Raw genomic sequence first — 26409 nt, 5'->3', positions numbered from 1 at the left:
TTTTTATAGTATGCCTACTTTTTTCCCTCGTAACTCGGCCGTTTCAGTACCACTCTGTGTGGACACCGCAAATTCTGTCATGATTGCAACCGAGTTCTGATACGTTCTCTTACACTTTTCTCCCTAATTCCAACTACTCTGTATTTACTAAGTCACTATGGGGTGGCTTTTAAAGTTGACTGCTTTTCATTTCAAATAACTCTCAACATAGGTATTTTACCGTATTGTTCAATAATGGTTTGGATGGTGGATCCATGGAAAATATTTACGCACGTTCCAATCTAGCGCTGACTGGATAGTGTGACATGTTTTAGTAGGCTATCAAATTATTGCTGCTTGCCTCGCTGGTCGTAGTATCATAGTGATTGAACGATGCATTCACTTATATTGCACCACAGTGTTCAACTACCTGTTTGGAACGGGAGTAGTTCTGTAAAGTGTTGAAAAATGTATACGTTTAAATGAAATCAAATATAATCTGGTGTTCATGTTTTAGACTCTGAGGGACGCTGTTGATCAGTGAAATAAATTCTGTCCAGTGTTGTCAGTCAGTGGAGTTAACTCCCCTATCACTGCGCTCTACCAGGGGAGAGGGAGAGATTGCGGTTCATACGATGCGGGGCGCGACAGAGAAACACTCTGATCCATGTTTATTACTGTTAAGTGGAAGGGACGGTGAAAATAGCCTGGATTGAAACAAAACATGACATATTACTCCTCTCTTTGCTCAACATTTCTGAGGAGACAGTGTAAGGAATTTTCGTTGGCTATGGCAACTGAAGGATTCCTTCAACCTAAATGCGTAAGATGGCGTTCAAGTTGTGGACTGCGGTGGCAAGTACTTATTTTTCTCCTGTATCTCAGTCATATTGTCAGTGGTCAAATCCGCTATTCCATTCCGGAGGAGATGAAGACAGGCTCTCTTATCGGTAACGTGGCTCAAGACCTGGGGTTAGATTTGAAAAGGCTCGGAGCGGGCAGGGCTCGTATCGTGACCGGAGAAAGCATTCAGTACACAGAGCTGAAGACAGACAAAGGGATGCTAGTCGTGAGGGAGAGAATAGACCGAGAGCAGCTTTGTACTGACGTCACACCGTGTAGCTTCAGCTTCGAAATCATTCTAGAGAATCCGATGGAACTGCACTTAGTCACTGTAGAAATATTAGATGTAAACGATCATGCGCCCATTTTTCCAAATAAAGATATTAATTTTGAAATTAGCGAATCGGCCACAGTTGGAGCTAGGTTTCCACTAGAGAGTGCAGAGGATCCCGATGTAGGTCTCAACGCCCTACAAAATTACATTTTAACTCACAATGATAATTTCATTCTAAAACAGCATGCGAATCCAGACGGCAGTAAATATGCAGAGATGTTCCTCCAGAAACCATTAGACAGAGAGGAGCTTCCTCGTCTCTCTTTAAAGCTAATCGCTGTAGACGGTGGAAATCCGCAGAGATCTGGCACAGTAAATATAGAGATCACTGTCCTGGATGTGAATGACAATGCGCCTGTGTTTAACCAATCAGTGTACAGGGCTGTTGTGATGGAAAACGCACCGAAAGGCACCTATATCACTACCGTGAATGCAAGTGATGCAGACGGTGGATCGAACGGAGAAATAGCATACAGTTTATCAAAGTTAAAGGGCAGCATAGCAGACATATTTATCATTAATGAGAACACCGGAATCATATCTGTTTCGGGTCAGATAGATTATGAGAAAAATAAGAAATACGAGGTTAGAGTAGAGGCTAAAGATCAGGGTGGTTTAACAGACACAAGTAAAGTTGTAATTGAAGTTATTGATGTTAATGACAACGCACCAGTTATAAACGTCATGTCTTTCTCCAGCCCTGTGTCTGAAGATGCTCCTCCCGGCACAACTATTGCTATTATAAATGTTAAAGATACTGATTCAGAGAGAAATGGACAGATTACATGCTCTATAGATACTAACCTCCCATTTAAGATCAAATCCTCAATGACAAATTACTATAATGTGATAACAGATTCGATTTTTGACCGAGAAACGGTGTCCGAACACAACATAACAATTACAGCAACAGATTCTGGTTCGCCTCCTCTCTCTAGCGCCAGGACACTACACCTTAGAATCTCTGACGTAAATGACAATGCCCCAATGTTCGATAAAGGTCCCTACTCTGCTTACATCACAGAGAATAACTCTCCTGGAATGTCCATATTTACTGTCAGCGCACGGGACTCTGACTGGAATCAGAACGCGAGAATATCGTACCTGTTGGAGGACACGCAGATCAGTGGAACTCCAGTCTCTACTTACATATCCATTAACTCTGAAACCGGAGTTTTACATGCTGTGCGCTCCTTTGATTATGAACAAATAAAACAGCTTACGGTCTTAGTTAAGGCGCAGGATGGAGGCTCCCCTCCTCTCAGTAGCAATGTGACGGTGAAAATAATGATCCAGGACCAGAATGACAACGCGCCTCAGGTTCTGTACCCAGTCCAGACTAGCAGCTCCCTGGTGGCTGAAATGGTACCTCGTTCAGCAGATGTGGGCTATCTTGTCACTAAAGTGGTGGCTGTTGATTTGGACTCTGGACAGAATGCTTGGCTCTCTTATAAACTGCAGAAAGCGACAGACAGGGCGCTGTTTGAAGTGGGTTTACAGAATGGAGAAATAAGAACTGTACGCCAAGTCAATGATAAAGATGCTGTGAAACAAAGGCTCACTGTTGTTGTGGAGGACAATGGACAGCCCTCTCGTTCAGCCACAGTCTATGTTAACGTGGTGGTGGCGGACAGCTTCCCTGAAGTGCTCTCGGAGTTCACTGACTTTACGCACGACAAGGAGTACAATGACAACCTGACTTTTTACTTAGTACTGGCTTTGGCTGTAGTCTCATTTCTGTTCATCACGTGTTTAGTGGTTATTATATCAGTGAAAATATACAGATGGAGACAGTCTCGTGTCCTCTATCATTCCAATCTCCCGGTTATTCCGTATTATCCACCGCGTTACGCAGACACTTTGGGGACAGGAACTCTACAGCACGTGTACAATTACGAGGTGTGCAGGACGACTGACTCCAGAAAGAGTGACTGTCAGTTCGCCAGACCCTGTAGTCAGAACGTACTGATAATGGACCCCAGTTCTACAGGGACGATGCAGCGGATACAGAGTGAACAGAACATCTTGGATGAACCAGACTCGCCGTTAGAGGTCTGTTGTATTTTAATAATTATCTTGTCCCTAAAACTATGATTTCCGTGTGTATGTTTTAGGACTATCGTGTGATTTGAACTATTATAAATTGAACTTGCATATCTGGTAAGTTTCAATGGTCAGAAATGCTGTTTATTTCAATAATATGTGGCCATTTCAGCACCAAGGCCACGGACAGCTTTATTTCAATATGTTGCCTGTAATACATCTGTTTCACTCTTATAGTAGCGGTTATACTCAACGCGTATATCTTGTTTGTCCACATCTCACTTACATATTGGTTTCCGTTTGTCATTAATACATTTGGCTTATTTTTTGATAATAGCATAATATTATTTCCCAAATATGTTGAATCTTTTTTCTTATGAATATCAGTAGTTCAGTGGATTGAACTCAGAGGGACGCTGTTGGTCAGTGTCTTACAATTTTAGAGCGGATTGTAGCAGATCCTCCCCCAATATCTCGATGTATTAAGAGAGAGAACCTGCTGCACGCAGAGCGCAAAGTCCAGGTCACAGAGGACACCAAGCACGGAGACGATGCTGCGATTCTTTTGTTCCAGAATTTTTTTCAGGATTGTTGAGGCATTTACCTTTTCTTTTTTTTTTAAACTAAAAACGAATGGAATATTACTGACTTCTTAACGGACTATATGGTTTGTATTATTTGATATCATACGGAAAATATCGGACAGAACAATGGCTCGGCAAGTACTGTTGTTTATCTCGGTCCTCTCTCTCAGTTCAGTGCACGGGCAGGTCAGTTACTCCATTCCGGAGGAAATGGCGAAAGGCTCTTTAGTCGGTAACATCGCGCAGGATTTGGGTTTAGATATAAAAAGACTGAAATCAGGTAAAGCTCGTATTTATACTGGAGACAGCGCTGAATACATCGAGTTGAATAAAGAAAGGGGAGTTCTCCTTATCAGAGAGAGAATAGACCGTGAAGCTCTCTGCGGACAGACGACGCCTTGTGCATTGCATTTGCAAATCATTTTAGAGAATCCCATGGAATTTTACAGCATAACAATTGAGTTAACCGATGTAAATGATAATTCGCCTATTTTTGAAAAGAGTGAAATGAAATATGAAATAGGCGAGTCCGCTTTAACGGGAACCAGGATTGTCTTAGAAAGAGCAATTGATGACGACGTTGGCGTTAACGGCCTTCATAGCTATTCTCTGAAACCGTCCGATAATTTCATTTTAAAAACGCAATATTTGCCAGACGGTGGTAAAAATTTTGAAATGGTTTTGCAGAAAGCTTTAGATCGAGAGAAACAGGAGCAAATATCTCTGATATTAACAGCAGTAGATGGAGGAGAGCCTCAGCTATCAGGAACAATGCAGATAATCATCACTGTGCTTGACGCCAATGATAACGCACCTGTCTGTTCCCAAGCGGTTTACAAGGCCAGTGTATTGGAGAACGCAACTCAAGGCACTGTTTTAACCACAGTCACTGCATTTGACGCTGATCAAGGTTCATATGGAACAGTTACCTATCACGTTCCAAAATCTGGAGCAGCCCAACTATTTGAGATTGGTAAAGAGGATGGCGTAGTAAAATTAAACCTGAATGTTGATTACGAAAGAACTAAACATTATCAAATTGACGTTCAAGCCAGAGACCAAGGAGGTAACACCGATTCTTGTAAAGTAATTATTGACGTAATCGATATAAATGACAACAGACCTTCCATTAACATTATGTCAAAAACAAATATCATATCTGAGGATGCTAAACCTGGCACAGTCGTAACAATGATGAATATTCAAGACCCAGATTCTGATGGAAATGGTAAAGTGCAGTGCTCTATTGAGGACAATATTCCCTTTGTGATGAGATCGACCTCAAACAATTTCTATAGTCTTGTAACTGATAGTGACTTGGACCGAGAGAGAGTCTCTGAGTACAACATCAGTGTGACCTGCTCTGATGAGGGCGTGCCCTCGCTCTCCAGCAGCGTCACTCTCACATTACAGATATCAGATGTGAATGACAACGCGCCTGTCTTTGAGAGGAGCTCATATGAGGCCTACATTATAGAAAACAACACACCGGGCCTCTCTATATTCACAGTGAAAGCCAGAGACGCTGACTGGAACCAGAATGCCCGTGTTTCTTACATACTGGAGGACTCCTCGGTTAACGGAGTGCCTATCTCCTCATATGTGTCCGTTAGTGCTGACAGTGGAGTCATACATGCAGTGCGCACATTTGATTACGAGCAGATCAAGGATTTCCAGTTCCGTGTAAAAGCGCAGGATGGAGGCTCCCCTCCTCTCAGTAGCAATGTGACTGTGAAAATAATGATCCAGGACCAGAATGACAACGCGCCTCAGGTTCTGTACCCAGTCCAGACTAGCAGCTCTCTGGTGGCTGAAATGGTGCCTCGTTCAGCGGATGTGGGCTATCTTCTCACTAAAGTAGTGGCTGTTGATGTGGACTCTGGACAGAATGCCTGGCTCTCTTATAAACTGCAGAAAGCGACAGACAGGGCGCTGTTTGAAGTGGGCTTACAGAATGGAGAAATAAGAACTGTACGCCAAGTCAATGATAAAGATGTTGTGAAACAAAGGCTCACTGTTGTAGTGGAGGACAATGGGCAGCCCTCTCGTTCAGCTACAGTCAATGTTAACGTGGCGGTGGCGGACAGTTTCCCTGAAGTGCTCTCGGAGTTCACTGACTTTACGCACGACAAGGAGTACAACGACAACCTGACTTTTTACTTAGTCTTGGCTTTGGCTGTAGTCTCATTTCTGTTCATCACATGTTTAGTGGTTATTATATCAGTGAAAATATACAGATGGAGACAGTCTCGTGTTCTCTATCATTCCAATCTCCCGGTTATTCCGTATTATCCACCGCGTTACGCAGACACGTTGGGAACAGGAACTCTACAGCACGTGTACAATTACGAGGTGTGCAGGACGACTGACTCCAGAAAGAGTGACTGTCAGTTCGCCAGACCCTGTAGTCAGAACATACTGACAATGGACATCAGTTCTACAGGGACGATGCAGCGGATGCAGAACGAACAGAACATCCTGGATGAACCAGACTCCCCACTTGAGGTCTGTTATATATTTCCATTTGTATCCATTTACATCTTTAAATGCATCGTTCGAGTTGATTTCATTCCCACTGTCCGAAGAGCTCTTCTTTCCATTGTTATTGCACTTTCAGCACCACAGTCATGGACAGCGGCGCTTTGCAAATGGGGTGACTTGCATTGTAGCTGAATCATCGCCGAGGGTAAAGATAATACCGTCCTTATGCATATCAAGCAAGCATATAGTTTGTAGTTCATAACATTCTATGATAGGCTACGTGTATTTCATGCACAACATTCCATTCATTTCCGGTTTTACCTGCAGCCTAACATTGTGTTCTGTTGTATTGTAATTCCATGTGTGAAGGGATAGGCTCAGACTTTCTTTCTCCACATCTTTCCGGGATCTTGGTGTACATTTGGCCTACATTCATTGACCAAGATAATGAATTGACGTAGTCTAGATGGTTACCTTAGTACTCTCTCTTATGTGGGGCCCTAACATCCCCATCTCTCCTGGGGTGTTTCTCTTTCTTTGTTCAAGTCTGTCATTTAATAGTCTGAACTCTGAGGGACGCTGTTGGTCAGTGTGTTGCCGTTTTAGAGCAGATTTGCAGCAGTACCTCCCCCATCATCTCGATATGTTAGAGAGAGAAAGAGTCGCACGCAGAGCACTAAGTCCATGTTACGGAGAACACTCAGTACGGAGACACGGAGCTGCGATTCTTTTGTTCTGGCGGCACGATTTTTTTTGATTTTTTGGACGCGTTGCGCTTTGTTTATCAGCACTGATACCAAACTGAACATTACAGACTGTTTTACGGATTATAACGTGATTGATTTTTCATGTGCAGGGGAAAATGTCGGACAGAACAATGGCACGGCAAGTGTTGTTGTTTATCTCGGTCCTCTCTCTCAGTTCAGTGCACGGGCAGGTCAGTTACTCCATTCCCGAGGAAATGGAAAAAGGCTCTCTAGTCGGTAACATCGCGCAGGATTTGGGTTTAGATATCAAAAGACTGAAATCGGGTAAAGCTCGTATTTACACCGGAGACAGCGCAGAATACATCGAGTTGAGTAAAGAAAGGGGAGTTCTCCTTATCAGAGAGAAAATAGACCGCGAGGCGCTCTGCGGACAGACTACACCTTGCGCGCTACATTTTCAGATTATTCTGGAGAATCCAATGGAATTTTACAGCATCACAGTTGAAATAACGGATACCAATGACAATGCTCCGGTTTTTAAAAGGAATGCAATGACATTTGAAATAAGCGAGTCTGCTTTAACGGGTGCTAGATTCGTCTTGGAGAGAGCGATTGATAATGATGTAGGTATAAATGGCCTTCAAAGCTACTACATTAGACCCACTGATCATTTTATTTTAAAACCGAATAGTAAAATTGGTAGTAGTAAAAACGTAGAGATGGTTTTACAGAAACCTCTAGACCGAGAGGAACAGGAGCATATTTCTCTGACATTAACAGCGTTAGATGGAGGAGAGCCTCAGCTATCAGGAACAATGCAGATAGTCATCACTGTACTTGACGCCAATGATAACGCTCCTGTTTGTGCTGAGGCAGAGTATACGGCCAGTATATCAGAAGGTGCTCCCAAAGGCACCGTTTTAACCACAATCAGTGCATCTGATGCTGATCAAGGTCCTAACGGAAGGGTTACATACTCTATATCGAATACTGCTGAGGGTGCTGCTGAATTATTTGAGGTAGACGAAAAATATGGCGTTGTGAGATTAGTTGGGAATGTTGATTATGAAAAAATGAAACATTATGAGATAGACGTTCAGGCTACAGACCAGGGAGGACACTCTGACGCGTGCAAAGTGATTATTGAAGTAATGGATACAAATGATAACAAACCATCCATTAATACCATGTCAAAGACAAATAGTATATCTGAGGATGCTACACCTGGGACTGTAGTAACAATGATGAATATCCAAGACCCTGATTCTGGGGAAAATGGCAGGGTGCAGTGCACTATGAACGAAAACATTCCTTTTGCGATGAAATCAACATCGAATAATTTCTTTACTGTAGTAACTGACAGTGACTTGGACCGAGAGAGAGCCTCTGAGTATAACATTAGTGTGACGTGCTCTGATGAGGGCGTGCCCTCGCTCTCCAGCAGCGTCACTCTCACCTTACAGATATCAGATGTGAATGACAACGCTCCTGTCTTTGAGAGGAGCTTATATGAGGCCTACATTATAGAAAACAACACACCGGGCCTCTCTATATTCACAGTGAAAGCCAGAGACGCTGACTGGAACCAAAATGCCCGTGTTTCTTACATACTGGAGGACTCCTCGGTTAACGGAGTGCCTGTCTCCTCATATGTGTCCGTTGGTGCTGACAGTGGAGTCATCCATGCAGTGCGCTCTTTTGATTACGAGCAGATCAAGGATTTCCAATTCCGCGTAAAAGCGCAGGATGGAGGCTCCCCTCCTCTCAGTAACAATGTGACTGTGAAAATAATGATCCAGGACCAGAATGACAACGCGCCTCAGGTTCTGTACCCAGTCCAGACTAGCAGCTCTCTGGTGGCTGAAATGGTACCTCGTTCAGCGGATGTGGGCTATCTTGTGACTAAAGTGGTGGCTGTTGATGTGGACTCTGGACAGAATGCCTGGCTCTCTTATAAACTACAGAAAGCGACAGACAGGGCGCTGTTTGAAGTGGGTTTACAGAATGGGGAAATAAGAACTATACGCCAAGTCACTGATAAAGATGTTGTGAAACAAAGGCTTGTTGTTGTAGTGGAAGACAACGGGCAGCCCTCTCGTTCAACTACAGTCAATGTTAACGTGGCGGTGGCGGACAGCTTCCCTGAAGTGCTCTCAGAGTTCACTGACTTTACGCACGACAAGGAGTACAATGACAACCTGACTTTTTACTTAGTCTTGGCTTTGGCTGTAGTCTCATTTCTGTTCATCACGTGTTTAGTGGTTATTATATCAGTGAAAATATACAGATGGAGACAGTCTCGCATCCTCTATCATTCCAATCTCCCGGTTATTCCGTATTATCCACCGCGTTACGCAGACACTCTGGGGACAGGAACTCTACAGCACGTGTACAATTACGAGGTGTGCAGGACGACTGACTCCAGAAAGAGTGACTGTCAGTTCGCCAGACCATGTAGTCAGAACGTACTGATAATGGACCCCAGTTCTACAGGGACGATGCAGCGGATGCAGAACGAACAGAACATCCTGGATGAACCATACTCCCCAATAGAGGTCTGTTGTATTTGAGTCATTATCTTTTCGCTAATACCACTTCTCTAATGTGTATCCTATGTCTAAATGTGTTGTGCGATTTTTGTTTGAAATTGAATCCGTCACAAATGCTCTTCATTCCACCAATAAGTGGTTATTTCAGCACCAAGGCCATGGACAGCAACAGTTTCAAAGACGCTCTATTTCAATAGGTAGCCTGTAGCTTCCTACATTAACATAATATCACTGAACGTGTCTTTCGTTAGACATTCTTTCTCCACACCCCTCAGGCATGTTGATTTGCTGTTGTAATTCATTCATGAGGCTACGTGTGTTGATATAGCATCATAGTGCTATATTTGATCCCACGGACAATCAAACCATCTCAAATATGTTGGAATATTTCTCGTTTTCTGTAGTTCATTCCATTGAACTCAGAGGGACGCTGTTGGTTAGTGTGTTGCAGTTTTAAATTTACAGCTGTACCTCCCCCATCATCTCGATGTATTAGAGAGGGAAAGAGCCGCACGCAGAACGGGCAGTCCGGGTTACAGAGAACAGTAAGCACCCAGACACCGAGCTGCGATTCTTTTGTTCCAGAGATACGGATTATTGGCGGAAGATTGTGCTATTTTCTGGATTTACGTGAAACTGAATATTGCAAATTGTTTATCGGACCTTTGCGGTATTTGTGATTTAATTTTGCAGTGGGAAATGTCGGACAGAACAATGACACGGCAAGTACTGTTGTTTATCTCAGTTCTCTCTCTCAGTTCAGTGCACGGGCAGGTCAGTTACTCCATTCCGGAAGAAATGGCGAAAGGCTCTTTAGTCGGTAACATAGCGCAGGATTTGGGTTTAGATATCAAAAGACTGACGTCGGGTAGAGCTCGTGTTCACGTTGGAAACAGCGCAGAATACATCGAGTTGAATAAAGAAAGGGGAGTTCTCCTTATCAAAGAGAGAATAGACCGTGAAGCGCTCTGTGGACAGACGACGCCTTGTGCTTTACACTTTCAAATTATTATGGAGGACCCAATAGAATTTTATCGAATCACAATTGAGATCATCGATATCAATGATAATGCTCCTGTTTTCCAAAAGGATTCAATAAAATTCGAAATAAGCGAATCAGCTGTGACCGGAGCTAAATTTGTACTAGAAAGAGCTTTTGATTCTGATATTGGAATAAATGGACTTCAAAGCTACTCCCTTAACCCAACTGATCATTTCGTTCTGAAATTACATGGGCAAGATGACGGAAGTAAAAAGGTAGAGATGGTTTTGCAGAAGCCTCTCGACCGAGAAAAAAAGGAGCAGATATCTTTAGTGTTAACAGCTATCGATGGAGGTGAGCCTACGATGTCTGGAACAGTGCAGATACACGTCACAGTCTTGGATGCAAACGACAACGCTCCGGTTTTTACACAGGCAATATATAAGGCGGGTGTCGTCGAGAACTCGAAGAGGGGTACTTTATTAACGACAGTTCGTGCAACTGATATAGACAACGGATCAAATGGTTTAGTCACTTACTCAATATCAAGTAGCAAAGTTGGTATTTTGGACTTATTTAAAATAAACGAGAGTAATGGCGAGGTGCGTTTGATAGGCAAGGTCGACTATGAAACAGCTAAACATTACCAGATTGACATAGAAGCAAAGGATCAAGGCGGTCTTTCAGATTCCAGTAAATTAGTAGTGGACATTGCAGACGTTAACGACAACAACCCTTTGATTGACATGATGTCAACTTCTAAATCAATACCAGAAAATTCCCCTTCCCGGACTATTATCGCTGTAATGAGTGTCCACGACCCAGACTCTGATAATAACGGAGACGTGAATTGTGTTTTAAGTGAAAACATTCCCTTCACCATTAAATCTACATCTAACGGCTTCTATAGCCTAGTAACAGACAGTGATTTGGACCGAGAGAGAGCCTCTGAGTATAACATCAGTGTGACGTGCTCTGATGAGGGCGTGCCCTCGCTCTCCAGCAGCGTCACTCTCACCTTACAGATATCAGATGTGAATGACAACGCGCCTGTCTTTGAGAGGAGCTCATATGAGGCCTACATTATAGAAAACAACACACCGGGCCTCTCTATATTCACAGTGAAAGCCAGAGACGCTGACTGGAAGCAGAATGCCCGTGTTTCTTACATACTGGAGGACTCCTCGGTTAACGGAGTGCCTGTCTCCTCATATGTGTCCGTTAGTGCTGATAGTGGAGTCATCCATGCAGTGCGCTCTTTTGATTACGAGCAGATCAAGGATTTCCAGTTCCGCGTAAAAGCGCAGGATGGAGGCTCCCCTCCTCTCAGTAGCAATGTGACTGTGAAAATAATGATCCAGGACCAGAATGACAACGCGCCTCAGGTTCTGTACCCAGTCCAGACTAGCAGCTCTCTGGTAGCTGAAATGGTTCCTCGTTCAGCAGATGTGGGCTATCTTGTGACTAAAGTGGTGGCTGTTGATGTGGACTCTGGACAGAATGCCTGGCTCTCATATAAACTGCAGAAAGCGACAGACAGGGCACTGTTTGAAGTGGGCTTACAGAATGGAGAAATAAGAACTATACGCCAAGTCAATGATAAAGATGTTGTGAAACAAAGGCTTGTTGTTGTAGTGGAGGACAATGGGCAGCCCTCTCGTTCAGCTACAGTCAATGTTAACGTGGCGGTGGCGGACAGTTTCCCTGAAGTGCTCTCGGAGTTCACTGACTTTACGCACGACAAGGAATACAATGACAACCTGACTCTTTACTTAGTCTTGGCTTTGGCTGTAGTCTCATTTTTGTTCATCACCTGTTTAGTGGTTATTATATCAGTGAAAATATACAGATGGAGACAGTCTCGCATACTCTATCATTCCAATCTCCCGGTTATTCCGTATTATCCACCGCGTTACGCAGACACTTTGGGGACAGGAACTCTACAGCACGTGTACAATTACGAGGTGTGCAGGACGACTGACTCCAGAAAGAGTGACTGTCAGTTCGCCAGACCCTGTAGTCAGAACGTACTGATAATGGACCCCAGTTCTACAGGGACGATGCAGCGGATGCAGACTAAACAGAACAACCCGGATGAGCCAGACTCGCCATTGGAGGTCTGTTATATTTAAATAATGAATTTTCCCCTAAAACTATATTTTTTATGTGTAATGCATTCTATAATTGTCTTTGACTGTTTTTAAATCGAGTCTTTACTTTTGGAAGCTTTCCGTGGACAGAAATGCTGTTCATTCCCCTGATGTGGCCAAATCAGCACCACTGAGATGTACAGCGGTGCTTTGCAAACAGGGAGCTTTGACATAGGAAATGGTGAATTGTATTGACGTCTTCACCATTGTCAAGATCATGCAAACATCTAATATAATAAGAATTAATTTCATAAATTTATATAAGTATTTGTGTATTTGTATAATAAACCACGCTACCATGCGTCCAGTTTTCTGAAGTCGTGTTCGGTTGTGATGTAGGCCTATAGTTTCATAAACGTTTTTCTTATTTGAGATTACTTGTACACATCCTGTGGTATCTATGTTTACAGTTGTTCATGTGTTAATATTGCCCACATGACTGGGTTGTGTAAAACATGATTGGGCTGTACATTCTATTTTGGAGACTCAACCCTTCCCAAACATTTTAGAATTGTTTATTTTTTAAGAATAGCTGAAGTTCAGTGCATTGAACTCAGAGGGACGCTGTTGGTCAGTCAGTGTGTTGCAGTTTTAGAACAGATTGGCAGCAGTACCTCCCCGTCATCTCGATATTTTACAGAGAGAAAGAGCCGCACGCAGAGCGCGCAGTCCGTGTTATAGAGAACACCAAGCTGCGATTCTTTTGTTCCAGCGATAAGGATTATTGGAAGACATTATTGTTATTTTCTGGATTTGTATGGTGGCTGTGGTTTAATGGTGAAGGGAAAATGTCGGACAGAACAATGACACGGCAAGTACTGTTGTTTATCTCGATCCTCTCTCTCAGTTCAGTGCACGGGCAGGTCAGTTACTCCATTCCAGAGGAAATGGCGAAAGGCTCTTTAGTCGGTAACATAGCGCAGGATTTGGGGTTGGATATAAAACGACTAAAATCAGGTAATGCTCGTGTTCACGTTGGAAACAGTGCAGAATGTATTGAGTTGAATAAAGAAAGGGGAGTTATCCTTATCAAAGAGAGAATAGACCGTGAGGTGATGTGCAGACAGACGACGCCTTGCGCACTACATTTTCAGATTATTATGGAGAACCCAATAGAATTTTATCAAGTCACAATTGAGATTACCGATATCAATGATAATGCTCCTGTTTTCAAAAAAGATGCAATGAAATTCGAAATAAGTGAATCAGCTGTGATCGGTGCTAAATTTGTATTGGAAAGAGCTTTTGATTCTGATATAGGAGCGAATGGACTACAAAGCTACTCCCTTAATCCAACCGAACATTTTATTTTAAAATTACAAGGTCAGGCTGATGGAAGTAAAAAGGTTGAGATGGTTTTGCAGAAGCCTTTAGATCGAGAGAAACAGGAGCAGATATCTTTAGTGTTAACCGCCCTCGATGGAGGTGAGCCTAAGATGTCTGGTACAGTGCAGATACACGTCACTGTGTTGGATGTAAATGACAATGCTCCGCTTTTTACGCAGGCAATATATAAGGCCAGTTTGGTGGAAAATTCACAGAGGGGTACACTATTAACTACAGTTCGTGCAACTGATATAGACAACGGATCAAACGGTTTAGTCACTTACTCAATATCAAGTAGTATCGATGGTATTTTAGATCTATTTGAAATAGATGAAAGCAATGGCGAGGTGCGTTTGATAGGCAAGGTCGACTATGAAACAGCTAAACATTACCAGATTGACATAGAAGCAAAGGATCAAGGCGGTCTTTCAGATTCCAGTAAATTAGTAGTGGACATTGCAGACGTTAACGACAACAACCCTTTGATTGACATGATGTCAACTTCTAAATCAATACCAGAAAATTCCCCTTCCCGGACTATTATCGCTGTAATGAGTGTCCACGACCCAGACTCTGATAATAACGGAGTCGTAAATTGTGTTTTAAGTGAAAACATTCCTTTCACCATTAAATCTACATCGAACGGCTTCTATAGCCTAGTAACTGACAGCGACTTGGACCGAGAGAGAGCCTCTGAGTATAACATCAGTGTGACGTGCTCTGATGAGGGCGTGCCCTCGCTCTCCAGCAGCGTCAATCTCACCTTACAGATATCAGATGTGAATGACAACGCGCCTGTCTTTGAGAGGAGCTCATATGAGGCCTACATTATAGAAAACAACACACCTGGCCTCTCTATATTCACTGTGAAAGCCAGAGACGCTGACTGGAACCAGAATGCCCGTGTTTCTTACATACTGGAGGACTCCTCGGTTAACGGAGTGCCTGTCTCCTCATATGTGTCCGTTAGTGCTGATGGTGGAGTCATCCATGCAGTTCGCTCTTTTGACTACGAGCAGATCAAGGATTTCCAATTCCGCGTAAAAGCGCAGGATGGAGGCTCCCCTCCACTCAGTAGCAATGTGACTGTGAAAATAATGATCCAGGACCAGAACGACAACGCACCTCAGGTTCTGTACCCAGTCCAGACTAGCAGCTCTCTGGTGGCTGAAATGGTACCTCGTTCAGCAGATGTTGGCTATCTTGTGACTAAAGTGGTGGCTGTTGATGTGGACTCTGGACAGAATGCCTGGCTCTCTTATAAACTGCATAAAGCGACAGACAGGGCGCTGTTTGAAGTGGGTTTACAGAATGGAGAAATAAGAACTATACGCCAAGTCAATGATAAAGATGCTGTGAAACAAAGGCTTGTTGTTGTAGTGGAGGACAATGGGCAGCCCTCTCGTTCAGCTACAGTCAATGTTAACGTGGCGGTGGCGGACAGCTTCCCTGAAGTGCTCTCGGAGTTCACTGACTTTACGCACGACATGGAATACAATGACAACCTGACTCTTTACTTAGTCTTGGCTTTGGCTGTAGTCTCATTTTTGTTCATCACCTGTTTAGTGGTTATTATATCAGTGAAAATATACAGATGGAGACAGTCTCGCATCCTCTATCATTCCAATCTCCCGGTTATTCCGTATTATCCACCGCGTTACGCAGACACTTTGGGGACAGGAACTCTACAGCACGTGTACAATTACGAGGTGTGCAGGACGACTGACTCCAGAAAGAGTGACTGTCAGTTCGCCAGACCCTGTAGTCAGAACGTACTGATAATGGACAGTTCTACAGGGACGATGCAGCGGATGCAGAACGAACAGAACATCCTGGATGAACCAGACTCGCAATTGGAGGTCTGTTACGTTTAAATAATTAATTTCCCCCTCAACGCTGTATTTGTATGTCTAATTTATTGTTTAATCGTGTTTAACTGTTTACAATCGAGTCTTTTATTTTGGAAACTGTCCATGTACATAAATTCTATTCATTCCACTGATGTTGTAAATTCATCAACAACTGACATGGATTGTTCGCTGTTATAAGAATTCAATTCCTAAATTTATATCAGTCATGTGTATAGATTGTATAGAATGCACACTAGCGTCCATACATCCGGTTTTCTATTCTGTCGTTTCAGCAACGTGTATCTTGTTGGAGATTGCTTGTCCACATCCTCTGGGATCTATGTTTACAGTTGTTCTAAATGTGTTAATATATTCCACATGACAGGGTTGGGTTAAACTTGATAGGACTATACTTTTGATTACGAGCAGATCAAGGATTTCCAGTTCCGCGCACGATTCCCCAATATAAATCTGTTATGTTTTAGTCATTAGATTTTCCGTAAAACTATATTTTTTCATCTGTATCCTATGTTTACATTTTATTTTGTATCGAGTCTGTCAGAAATGCTCTTCATTCCACTGATATGTGGCCATTTCAGAACCACTATCATGGACAGAGTTGCTTTGCAAAGAGTGTGAATTTCAAAGGGGGGCTTGTTGTCTCCCACAGTAGTCTAGTTTCACGCAACGTGCTTTTCGTTATACATTATTTGCCCATATCCCCCTGACATATTGGTTTACATTTGTCATCATGCATTGGCCTATATGTGTTGATTTCACCTAATAGTATTCTGTATTCTATTCTACGGATACTCAAACCTTCTCATATACAATATGTTTCGATTCGTTTATTGTTTTAAAGTAATCTGTAGTTCAGTGGATTGAACTCAGAGGGACGCTGTTGGTTAGTGTGTTGCAGTTTTAGAGCAGATTTGCAGCAGTACTTCCCCCATCATCTCGATATATTAAGAGAAAGAGAGAGCCGCACGCAGAGCGCCCAGTCCGGTTACAGAGAACACCGAGCACGGAGACTCCGATATTGGATTATTTTGTTCCAGAGAGACGGATTATTGGCAGAGAATTGTGCTATTTTCTGAACTTACTTTTAACGGAACACTGCAAATTGTTTAATGGATTATATGGTGTTTATGGTTTAATTGTGAAAAGGATATGTCGAACAGAACAATGATACGGCAAGTACTGTTGTTTATCTCGGTCCTCTCTCTCAGTTCAGTGCACGGGCAGGTCAGTTACTCCATTCCAGAGGAAATGGCGAAAGGCTCTTTAATCGGTAACATAGCGCAGGATTTGGGTTTAGATATCAAAAGACTGAAATCGGGTAAAGCTCGTATTTATACTGGAGACAGTGCAGAATACATCGAGTTGAATACAGAAAGGGGAGTGCTCTTTATCAAGGAAAGAATAGACCGTGAAGCGTTGTGTGGAGAGACGACGCCATGCGCTTTACACCATCAAATTCTACTTGAAAACCCATTGGAATTTTACAGCTTAACGATTGAGATCACAGACATCAATGATAATTCACCGGGTTTCAAAAATAATGAAATGGAATTCGAAATAAGTGAGTCATCACAGCCCGGAGCTAGGTTCGTTTTGGATAGAGCAGTTGATAATGACGTTGGTGTGAATGACCTGCAGAGCTACACCCTAAAACCAACCGATAATTTCATATTAAAATCACACATTTTACCTGACGGTGGTAAAAATGTGGAAATGGTCTTGCAGACGCCTCTAGACCGAGAGAAACAGGAGCAGATATCGCTGATTTTGACAGCAGTAGATGGAGGAGAGCCTCAGCTATCAGGAACAATGCGGATAATCATCACTGTACTAGACGCCAATGATAATGCACCTGTCTGTTCCCAAGCCGTTTACAAGGCCAGTGTAACCGAGAACGCGCCTAAAGGCACCATTGTGGCTACAGTAAGCGCGACTGATGCTGATCAAGACTCATACGGAAAAGTGACATATTCTATGTCAAACATCGTCGAAGGCGGTGCTGAATTATTTGAAGTTGATGATGATGACGGTGTAGTGAGTCTATTAGGAAATATTGATTACGAAAGAATGAAAAAATATCAAATTGACATTCAAGCAAGAGACGCCGGAGGACTCATAGATTCTTGCAAAGTAATCGTCGATGTTTCTGATTTAAATGATAACAAACCAATCATTAATATTATGTCTAAGACAAATGCAATATTCGAAGATTCTGTGTCTGGCACAGTTGTAACAATTATCAATGTTCAAGACTCAGACTCGGGTGATAATGGTAAAGTAGAGTGTTCCATAAATGAAAACATTCCATTTACAATTAAATCAACGTCGAATCATTTCTATAGCTTAGTAACTGACAGCGACTTGGACCGAGAGAGAGCCTCTGAGTATAACATCAGTGTGACGTGCTCTGATGAGGGCGTGCCCTCGCTCTCCAGCAGCGTCACTCTCACCTTACAGATATCAGATGTGAATGACAACGCGCCTGTCTTTGAGAGGAGCTCATATGAGGCCTACATTATAGAAAACAACACACCGGGCCTCTCTATATTCACAGTGAAAGCCAGAGACGCTGACTGGAACCAGAACGCCCGTGTTTCTTACATACTGGAGGACTCCTCGGTTAACGGAGTGCCCATCTCCTCATATGTGTCCGTTAGTGCTGATAGTGGAGTCATCCATGCAGTGCGCTCTTTTGACTACGAGCACATCAAGGATTTCCAGTTCCGCGTAAAAGCCCAGGATGGAGGCTCCCCTCCTCTCAGTAGCAATGTGACTGTGAAAATAATGATCCAGGACCAGAATGACAACGCGCCTCAGGTTCTGTACCCAGTCCAGACTAGCAGCTCTCTGGTGGCTGAAATTGTGCCTCGTTCAGCAGATGTGGGCTATCTTGTTACTAAAGTGGTGGCTGTTGATGTGGACTCTGGACAGAATGCTTGGCTCTCTTATAAACTGCAGAAAGCGACAGACAGGGCGCTATTTGAAGTGGGCTTGCAGAATGGGGAAATAAGAACTGTACGCCAAGTCAATGATAAAGATGCTGTGAAACAAAGGCTCACTGTTGTAGTGGAGGACAACGGGCAGCCCTCTCGTTCAGCTACAGTCAATGTTAACGTGGCGGTGGCGGACAGCTTCCCTGAAGTGCTCTCGGAGTTCACTGACTTTACGCACGAAAAGGAGTACAATGACAACCTTACTTTTTACTTAGTCTTGGCTTTGGCTGTAGTCTCATTTATGTTTATTACGTGTTTAGTGGTTATCATATCAGTGAAAATATACAGATGGAGACAGTCTCGCATCCTCTATCATTCCAATCTCCCGGTTATTCCGTATTATCCACCGCGTTACGCTGACACTTTGGGGACAGGAACTCTACAGCACGTGTACAATTACGAGGTGTGCAGGACGACTGACTCCAGAAAGAGTGACTGTCAGTTCGCCAGACCCTGTAGTCAGAACGTACTGATAATGGACCCCAGTTCTACAGGGACGATGCAGCGGATTCAGAACGAACAGAACATCCTGGATGAACCAGACTCCCCAATAGAGGTCTGTTATATTTGAGTCATTATCTTTTCCATAAAACTATATGTTTCATGTGTCTGTCTAAATGCATCGGCGATTTTATCTGTTTAAAATCTAGTCTGTTTCGTACCTGGGGACTTTCCACGGTCAGAAATGCTCTTCCTTCTACATGTGGGGCCATTTCAGCACCATGGTCATGGACAGCGGCTCTTGGCAAATAGCGTTTATTTCAATGCTTAGCAAATAGTTTCCTATTGTAGAATATTTTCATGCAACGTGTATTTTACTAGACCCTGTTTGTTAATATCTCACTGACTTTGTTTTGTCATATTTACATTGGCTTAGTTGTTGATATAAGAACAATACGGTAGTTTTTCGTTTGTAAACTGAAACCTTAAGTATGTTGTACTGTTTTTATTTCATGTAGTTTAGTGCATTGAACTCAGAGGGACGCTGTTGGTCAGTGTGTTACAATTTTAGAGCAGATTTGCAGCAGTACCTCCCCCATCATCTCGATATATTAGAGAGAGAAAGACCCGCACAGGGCACGCAGTCCGGGTTGGAGGGAACACTAACACGGTGACTCAGGACTGCGATTCTTTTGTTCAACCTTGGTGGATTTTGGGACCATTTTTTTACGTTTTGCACTGGAAACCAGTGGAATATTACAGACTTCTATACGGATTATAACGTTTGTGTTGTTTGATATCGCAGAGAAAATGTCGGACAGAACAATGACACGGCAAGTACTGTTGTTTATCTCGGTTCTCTCTCTCAGTTCAGTGAAGGGGCAGGTCAGTTACTCCATCCCAGAGGAAATGGCGAAAGGCTCTTTAGTCGGTAACATCGCGCAGGATTTGGGTTTAGATATCAAAAGACTGAAATCAGGTAAAGCTCGTATTTATACTGGAGACAGTGCAGAATACATCGAGTTGAATAAAGAAAGGGGAGTTCTCCTTATCAAAGAGAGAATAGACCGTGAAGCGCTCTGCGGACAGACTACACCTTGTGCACTGGATTTTCAGATTTCTCTTGAAAACCCGATGGAATTGTACCCGGTAACTGTTGAGATCACAGATATAAACGATAATGCTCCCAGTTTTAAAAAGGCTGAGAGAAGAGTGGAAATCAGTGAGTCGGCGGTGATAGGCTCTAAATTTGTGTTAGAGAAAGCAGTAGATCCAGACATTGGTTTAAACAGTCTCCAAACCTACTCGCTGAAACCCACAGACAATTTTATTCTGAAATTACATAGTCAGGCCGACGGAAGTAAAAAGGTAGAGATGGTTTTACAGAAACCTTTAGATAGAGAGAAACATGAGCATATGTCGCTGTTGTTAACTGCTTTGGATGGAGGCAAGCCTCAAATGTCTGGGACGATGCAGATACACGTAACCGTGTTAGATGCAAACGACAATGCGCCGGTTTTTACCAAAACAATTTATACGGCAACAATAACAGAGAATTCACAAAAAGGAACGGTTGTCACTACAGTTAGTGCTTCTGATGCAGACAAAGGCACAAATGGTGAAGTGTCCTATCTAATTTCGAATAGTATGGACAGTGGTTCAGAATTGTTTCATATGAATGCAGATGGGGATTTGATATTAGATGGCCCAATTGATTATGAAAAAGCCAGAAATTATCAGATTGATATAGAAGCAATAGACAATGGAGGCCTTTCAGACTCAAGTAAAATAATAATTGATGTTATTGACGTGAATGACAATAGTGCTCTTATTAATTTGATTTCCAAGTCCGGTTCAATACCAGAGGATTCCCGTCTGTACACAGTAATAGCTATGATGAGCGTGAACGACCCTGATTCAGAAAATAATGGTAAAGTTCACTGTGGCATAAATGAGAACGTCCCATTCACTATTAAATCAACATCTAACGCCTTTTACAGTCTAGTAACGGATAGCGACTTGGACCGAGAGAGGGCCTCTGAGTATAACATCAGTGTGACGTGCTCTGATGAGGGCGTGCCCTCGCTCTCCAGCAGCGTCACTCTCACCTTACAGATATCAGATGTGAATGACAACGCGCCTGTCTTTGAGAGGAGCTCATATGAGGCCTACATTATAGAAAACAACACACCGGGCCTCTCTATATTCACAGTGAAAGCCAGAGACGCTGACTGGAACCAGAATGCCCGTGTTTCTTACATACTGGAGGACTCCTCGGTTAACGGAGTGCCCGTTTCCTCATATGTGTCCGTTAGTGCTGACAGTGGAGTCATCCATGCAGTGCGCTCTTTTGATTACGAGCAGATCAAGGATTTCCAGTTCCGTCTAAAAGCGCAGGATGGAGGCTCCCCTCCTCTCAGTAGCAATGTGACTGTGAAAATAATGATCCAGGACCAGAATGACAACGCGCCTCAGGTTCTGTACCCAGTCCAGACTAGCAGCTCTCTGGTGGCTGAAATGGTGCCTCGTTCAGCAGATGTGGGCTATCTTGTCACTAAAGTGGTGGCTGTTGATGTGGACTCTGGACAGAATGCTTGGCTCTCGTATAAACTGCAGAAAGCGACAGACAGGGCGCTGTTTGAAGTGGGCTTACAGAATGGGGAAATAAGAACTATACGCCAAGTCAACGATAAAGATGTTGTGAAACAAAGGCTCACTGTTGTAGTGGAGGACAACGGGCAGCCCTCTCGTTCAGCCACAGTCAATGTTAACGTGGCAGTAGCGGACAGCTTCCCTGAAGTGCTCTCGGAGTTCACTGACTTTACACACGACAAGGAGTACAATGACAACCTGACTTTTTACTTAGTCTTGGCTTTGGCTGTAGTCTCATTTCTGTTCATCACATGTTTAGTGGTTATTATGTCAGTGAAAATATACAGATGGCGACAGTCTCGCATTCTCTATCATTCCAATCTCCCGGTTATTCCGTATTATCCACCGCGTTACGCAGACACTTTGGGGACAGGAACTCTACAGCACGTGTACAATTACGAGGTGTGCAGGACGACTGACTCCAGAAAGAGTGACTGTCAGTTCGCCAGACCCTGTAGTCAGAACGTACTGATAATGGACCCCAGTTCTACAGGGACGATGCAGCGGATGCAGAGAGAACAGAACATCCTGGATGAACCAGACTCCCCAATAGAGGTCTGTTATATTTAAATAATTTTTATTTTCCCTGAAACTGTATGTTTCATATACACTGCTCAAAAAAATAAAAGGAACACTAAAATAACACACCCTAGATCTGAATGAATAAAATATTCTTATTAAATACTTTTTTCTTTGCATAGTTGAATGTGCTGACAACAAAATCACACAAAAATTATCAATGGAAATCAAATTTATCAACCCATGGAGGTGTGGATTTGGTGTCACACTCAAAATTAAAGTGGAAAACCACACTACAGGCTGATCCAACTTTGATGTGATGTCCTTAAAACAAGTCAAAATGAGGCTCAGTAGTGTGTGTGGCCTCCACATGCCTGTATGACCTCCCTACAACGCCTGGGCATGCTCCTGATGAGGTGGCGGATGGTCTCCTGAGGGATCTCCTCCCAGACCTGGACTAAAGCATCCGCCAACTCCTGGACAGTCTGTGGTGCAACGTGGCGTTGGTGGATGGAGCGAGACATGATGTTCCAGATGTGCTCAATTGGATTCAGGTCTGGGGAACAGGCGGGCCAGTCCATAGCATCAATGCCTTCCTCTTGCAGGAACTGCTGACACACTCCAGCCACATGAGGTCTAGCATTGTCTTGCATTAGGAGGAACCCAGGGCCAACCGCACCAGCATATGGTCTCACAAGGGGTCTGAGGATCTCATCTCGGTACCTAATGACAGTCAGGCTACCTCTGGCGAGCACATGAAGGGCTGTGCGGCCCCCCAAAGAAATGCCACCCCACACCATGACTGACCCACCGCCAAACCGGTCATGCTGGAGGATGTTGCAGGCAGCAGAAAACGTTTTCCACGGCGTCTCCAGACTCTGTCACGTCTGTCACATGTGCTCAGTGTGAACCTGCTTTCATCTGTGAAGAGCACAGGGCGCCAGTGGCGAATTTGCCAATCTTGGTGTTCTCTGGCAAATGCCAAACATCCTGCACGGTGTTGGGATGTAAGCACAACTTCCACCTGTGGACATCGGGCCCTCATACCACCCTCATGGAGTCTATTTCTGACCGTTTGAACAGACACATGCACATTTGTGGCCTGCTGGAGGTCATTTTGCAGGGCTCTGGCAGTGCTCCTCCTTGCACAAAGGCGGAGGTAGCGGTCCTGCTGCTGGGTTGTTGCCCTCCTACGGCCTCCTCCACGTCTCCTGATGTACTGGCCTGTCTCCTGGTAGCGCCTCCATGCTCTGGACACTACGCTGACAGACACAGCAAACCTTCTTGCCACATCTCGCATTGATGTTCCATCCTGGATGAGCTGCACTACCTGAGCCACTTGTGTGGGTTGTAGACTCCGTCTCATGCTACCACTAGAGTGAAAGCACTGCCAGCATTCAAAAGTGACCAAAACATCAGCCAGGAAGCATAGGAACTGAGAAGTGGTCTGTGGTCCCCACCTGCAGAACCACTCCTTTATTGGGGGTGTCTTGCTAATTGCCTATAATTTCCACCTGTTGTCTATTCCATTTGCACAACAGCATGTGAAATTTATTGTCAATCAGTGTTGCTTCCTAAGTGGACAGTTTGATTTCACAGAAGTGTGATTGACTTGGAGTTAAATTGTGTTGTTTAAGTGTTCCCTTTATTTTTTTGAGCAGTGTATGTCTAATGTAGGCTATCGGTGATTTTATCTGTTTGAAATCAAGTCTGTGTACCTGGCAAGTTTCCATGGTCGTAAATGCTCCATATTCCACTAATATGTGGTCATTTCAGCACCACGGGGTTGGACAGCGGTGGTTTGCAAATAATCTGTATTTCAATCAGTGAGCCTGCAGTTTTCTAAAGTAGCAGTTTCACTCAACGTGTATTATCTTTAGACCTTGTTTGTTCACATCTCAATGACATATTGGTTTTCATTTATCATTAATACATTGGCCTGTTTGTGTTGTTAGCATAGTTGTACTGTGTTTTATAGTTTGGAGACTCAAACTTTCTCAAGTGTGTTCGAATATTTTTTTTTTCAGTATATCTGTAGTTCAGTGGGTTGAACTCATAGGGACGCTGTTGGTTAGTGTGTTGCAGCTTCATAGCAAATGTGTCGCAGTACTTCCCCCATCATCTCGATATATTAGACAGAGACAGAGCGGCACACAGAGCGCACAGTCCGGTTTACAGAGAACACTAATACCAAGATACAGAGCTGCCATTCTCTTGTTCCAAAATGTTTCATTGTTGAGTCGTTTACCTTTGATGTTTTGAACTAGAAACGAATGCAATATTACTGACTTCTTTACGGATTTATAACCTGCTTGTTGTTTCATGGTGAAGTGAAAATATCGGACAGAACAATGACACGGCAAGTACTGTGGTTTATCTCAGTTCTCTCTCTCAGTTCAGTGCACGGGCAGGTCAGTTACTCCATTCCGGAGGAAATGGCGACAGGCTCTTTAATCGGTAACATAGCGCAGGATTTGGGTTTAGATATCAAAAGACTGAAATCAGGTAAAGCTCGTATTTATACTGGAGACAGCGCAGAATACATCGAGTTGAATAAAGAAAGGGGAGTTCTCCTTATCAGAGAGAGAATAGACCGTGAAGCGCTCTGTGGACAGACGACGCCTTGCGCACTGCATTTTCAAATTATTTTAGAAAATCCCATGGAATTCTTTCGAGTAACTGTTGAGATTACAGATGTAAACGATAATTCTCCTAGTTTTAAAAAGAACGAGAGACGTTTTGAAATTAGTGAAACCGCTGTTACTGGCTCTACGTTTATGCTGGAGAGGGCGATGGATCCTGACGTTGACGTTAACGGTCTCCAGACCTACATCCTTAAACCCACTGCTAATTTTCAGTTAAAACTAAAAAATCAACCTGACGGGAGTAAAAAAGTAGAGATGGTTTTACAGAAACCTTTAGATCGAGAGAAACAGGAGCAGATATCTTTAGTCTTAACCGCCCTTGATGGAGGTGAGCCTCAGTTGTCTGGAACAGTGCAGATACACGTCATTGTATTAGATGCGAACGACAATGCCCCGATTTTTACGCAGGAGATATACAAAGCAACCGTTGTTGAAAATTCTCCGAAAGGAACCTTGATGGCAAAAGTCAGCGCATCTGACGCGGATAAAGGATCAAATAGTCTCGTTAGCTATTCTTTGTCCAGCAGTACTGATCTGTTTGAGTTAGACAGCGACAGTGGTGAACTTAGACTCATTGGTCAAATCGATTATGAAAAAGCTAAACATTATCAAATGTTTATTGAGGCAATGGATGAGGGAGGACTATCCGATTCGAGTAAAATAATCATCGATATTATTGACGTCAACGACAACAGTCCCGTTATTAATATAATGTCAAAGTCTAGGTAAATAGCTGAGGACTCAAGCCCAAATATGGTTATAGCTATGATCAACGTTAACGATCCGGACTCTGACCACAACGGTCAGGTAAACTGTGGGATAAATGAAAATATTCCCTTCACCATTAAATCTACATCTAATAGATTCTATAGCCTTGTGACTGACAGTGACTTGGACCGAGAGAGAGTCTCTGAGTATAACATCAGTGTGACGTGCTCTGATGAGGGCGTGCCCTCGCTCTCCAGCAGCGTCACTCTCACCTTACAGATATCAGATGTGAATGACAACGCGCCTGTCTTTGAGAGGAGCTCATATGAGGCCTACATTATAGAAAACAACACACCGGGCCTCTCTATATTCACAGTGAAAGCTAGAGACGTTGACTGGAACCAAAATGCCCGTGTTTCTTACATACTGGAGGACTCCTCGGCTAACGGAGTGCCCGTTTCCTCATATGTGTCCGTTAGTGCTGATAGTGGAGTCATCCATGCAGTGCGCTCTTTTGACTACGAGCACATCAAGGACTTCCAGTTCCGCGTAAAAGCGCAGGATGGAGGCTCCCCTCCACTCAGTAGCAATGTGACTGTGAA

At 43.5% G+C, this 26409-nt stretch overlaps 5 protein-coding genes across 8 annotated transcripts in view; all 5 read left to right on the top strand.

Annotated features, from left to right (window-relative positions):
• The first annotated feature begins 642 nt into the window (after window positions 1–642).
• Window positions 643–26409, top strand: part of LOC139366188 (protocadherin gamma-C5-like) — a 111608-nt gene continuing 85841 nt past the window's right edge. For 2 of the 4 annotated variants that reach the window (XM_071103385.1, XM_071103382.1), the window contains exon 1: window positions 10220–12619. In XM_071103385.1, the coding sequence (XP_070959486.1) occupies window positions 10220–12619 (2400 nt within the window). Of the gene's footprint in view, window positions 3209–10219; window positions 12620–13440; window positions 15838–26409 lie in introns of those variants that run through there. The other 2 variants (XM_071103391.1, XM_071103384.1) reach the window with 2 other exon arrangements.
• LOC139365759 (protocadherin gamma-A2-like) lies at window positions 3901–6639 on the top strand. Its single transcript, XM_071102842.1, has 2 exons — window positions 3901–6288; window positions 6634–6639. Exons 1-2 carry the CDS (start codon window positions 3910–3912, stop codon window positions 6637–6639), a joined length of 2385 nt encoding a protein of 794 aa, XP_070958943.1. The 5' UTR covers window positions 3901–3909.
• Window positions 7044–9541, top strand: LOC139365758 (protocadherin beta-16-like). The gene has a single exon (XM_071102841.1). It carries the CDS (start codon window positions 7127–7129, stop codon window positions 9539–9541), a length of 2415 nt encoding a protein of 804 aa, XP_070958942.1. The 5' UTR covers window positions 7044–7126.
• On the top strand, window positions 16981–19413 carry LOC139365756 (protocadherin gamma-A2-like). Its single transcript, XM_071102840.1, has one exon. The coding sequence runs from the start codon at window positions 16999–17001 to the stop codon at window positions 19411–19413; it is 2415 nt and encodes an 804-aa protein (XP_070958941.1). The 5' UTR covers window positions 16981–16998.
• LOC139365755 (protocadherin beta-16-like) lies at window positions 20094–22505 on the top strand. Its single transcript, XM_071102839.1, has one exon. The coding sequence runs from the start codon at window positions 20094–20096 to the stop codon at window positions 22503–22505; it is 2412 nt and encodes an 803-aa protein (XP_070958940.1).

This window comes from Oncorhynchus clarkii, chromosome 14 (genome assembly GCF_045791955.1).
Source record: "Oncorhynchus clarkii lewisi isolate Uvic-CL-2024 chromosome 14, UVic_Ocla_1.0, whole genome shotgun sequence".
In the NCBI taxonomy this organism is placed as follows: domain Eukaryota; kingdom Metazoa; phylum Chordata; class Actinopteri; order Salmoniformes; family Salmonidae; genus Oncorhynchus; species Oncorhynchus clarkii.
The sequence above is the reverse complement of the archived record's forward strand: the minus strand, read 5'-3'. Positions and strand labels throughout refer to the sequence as shown.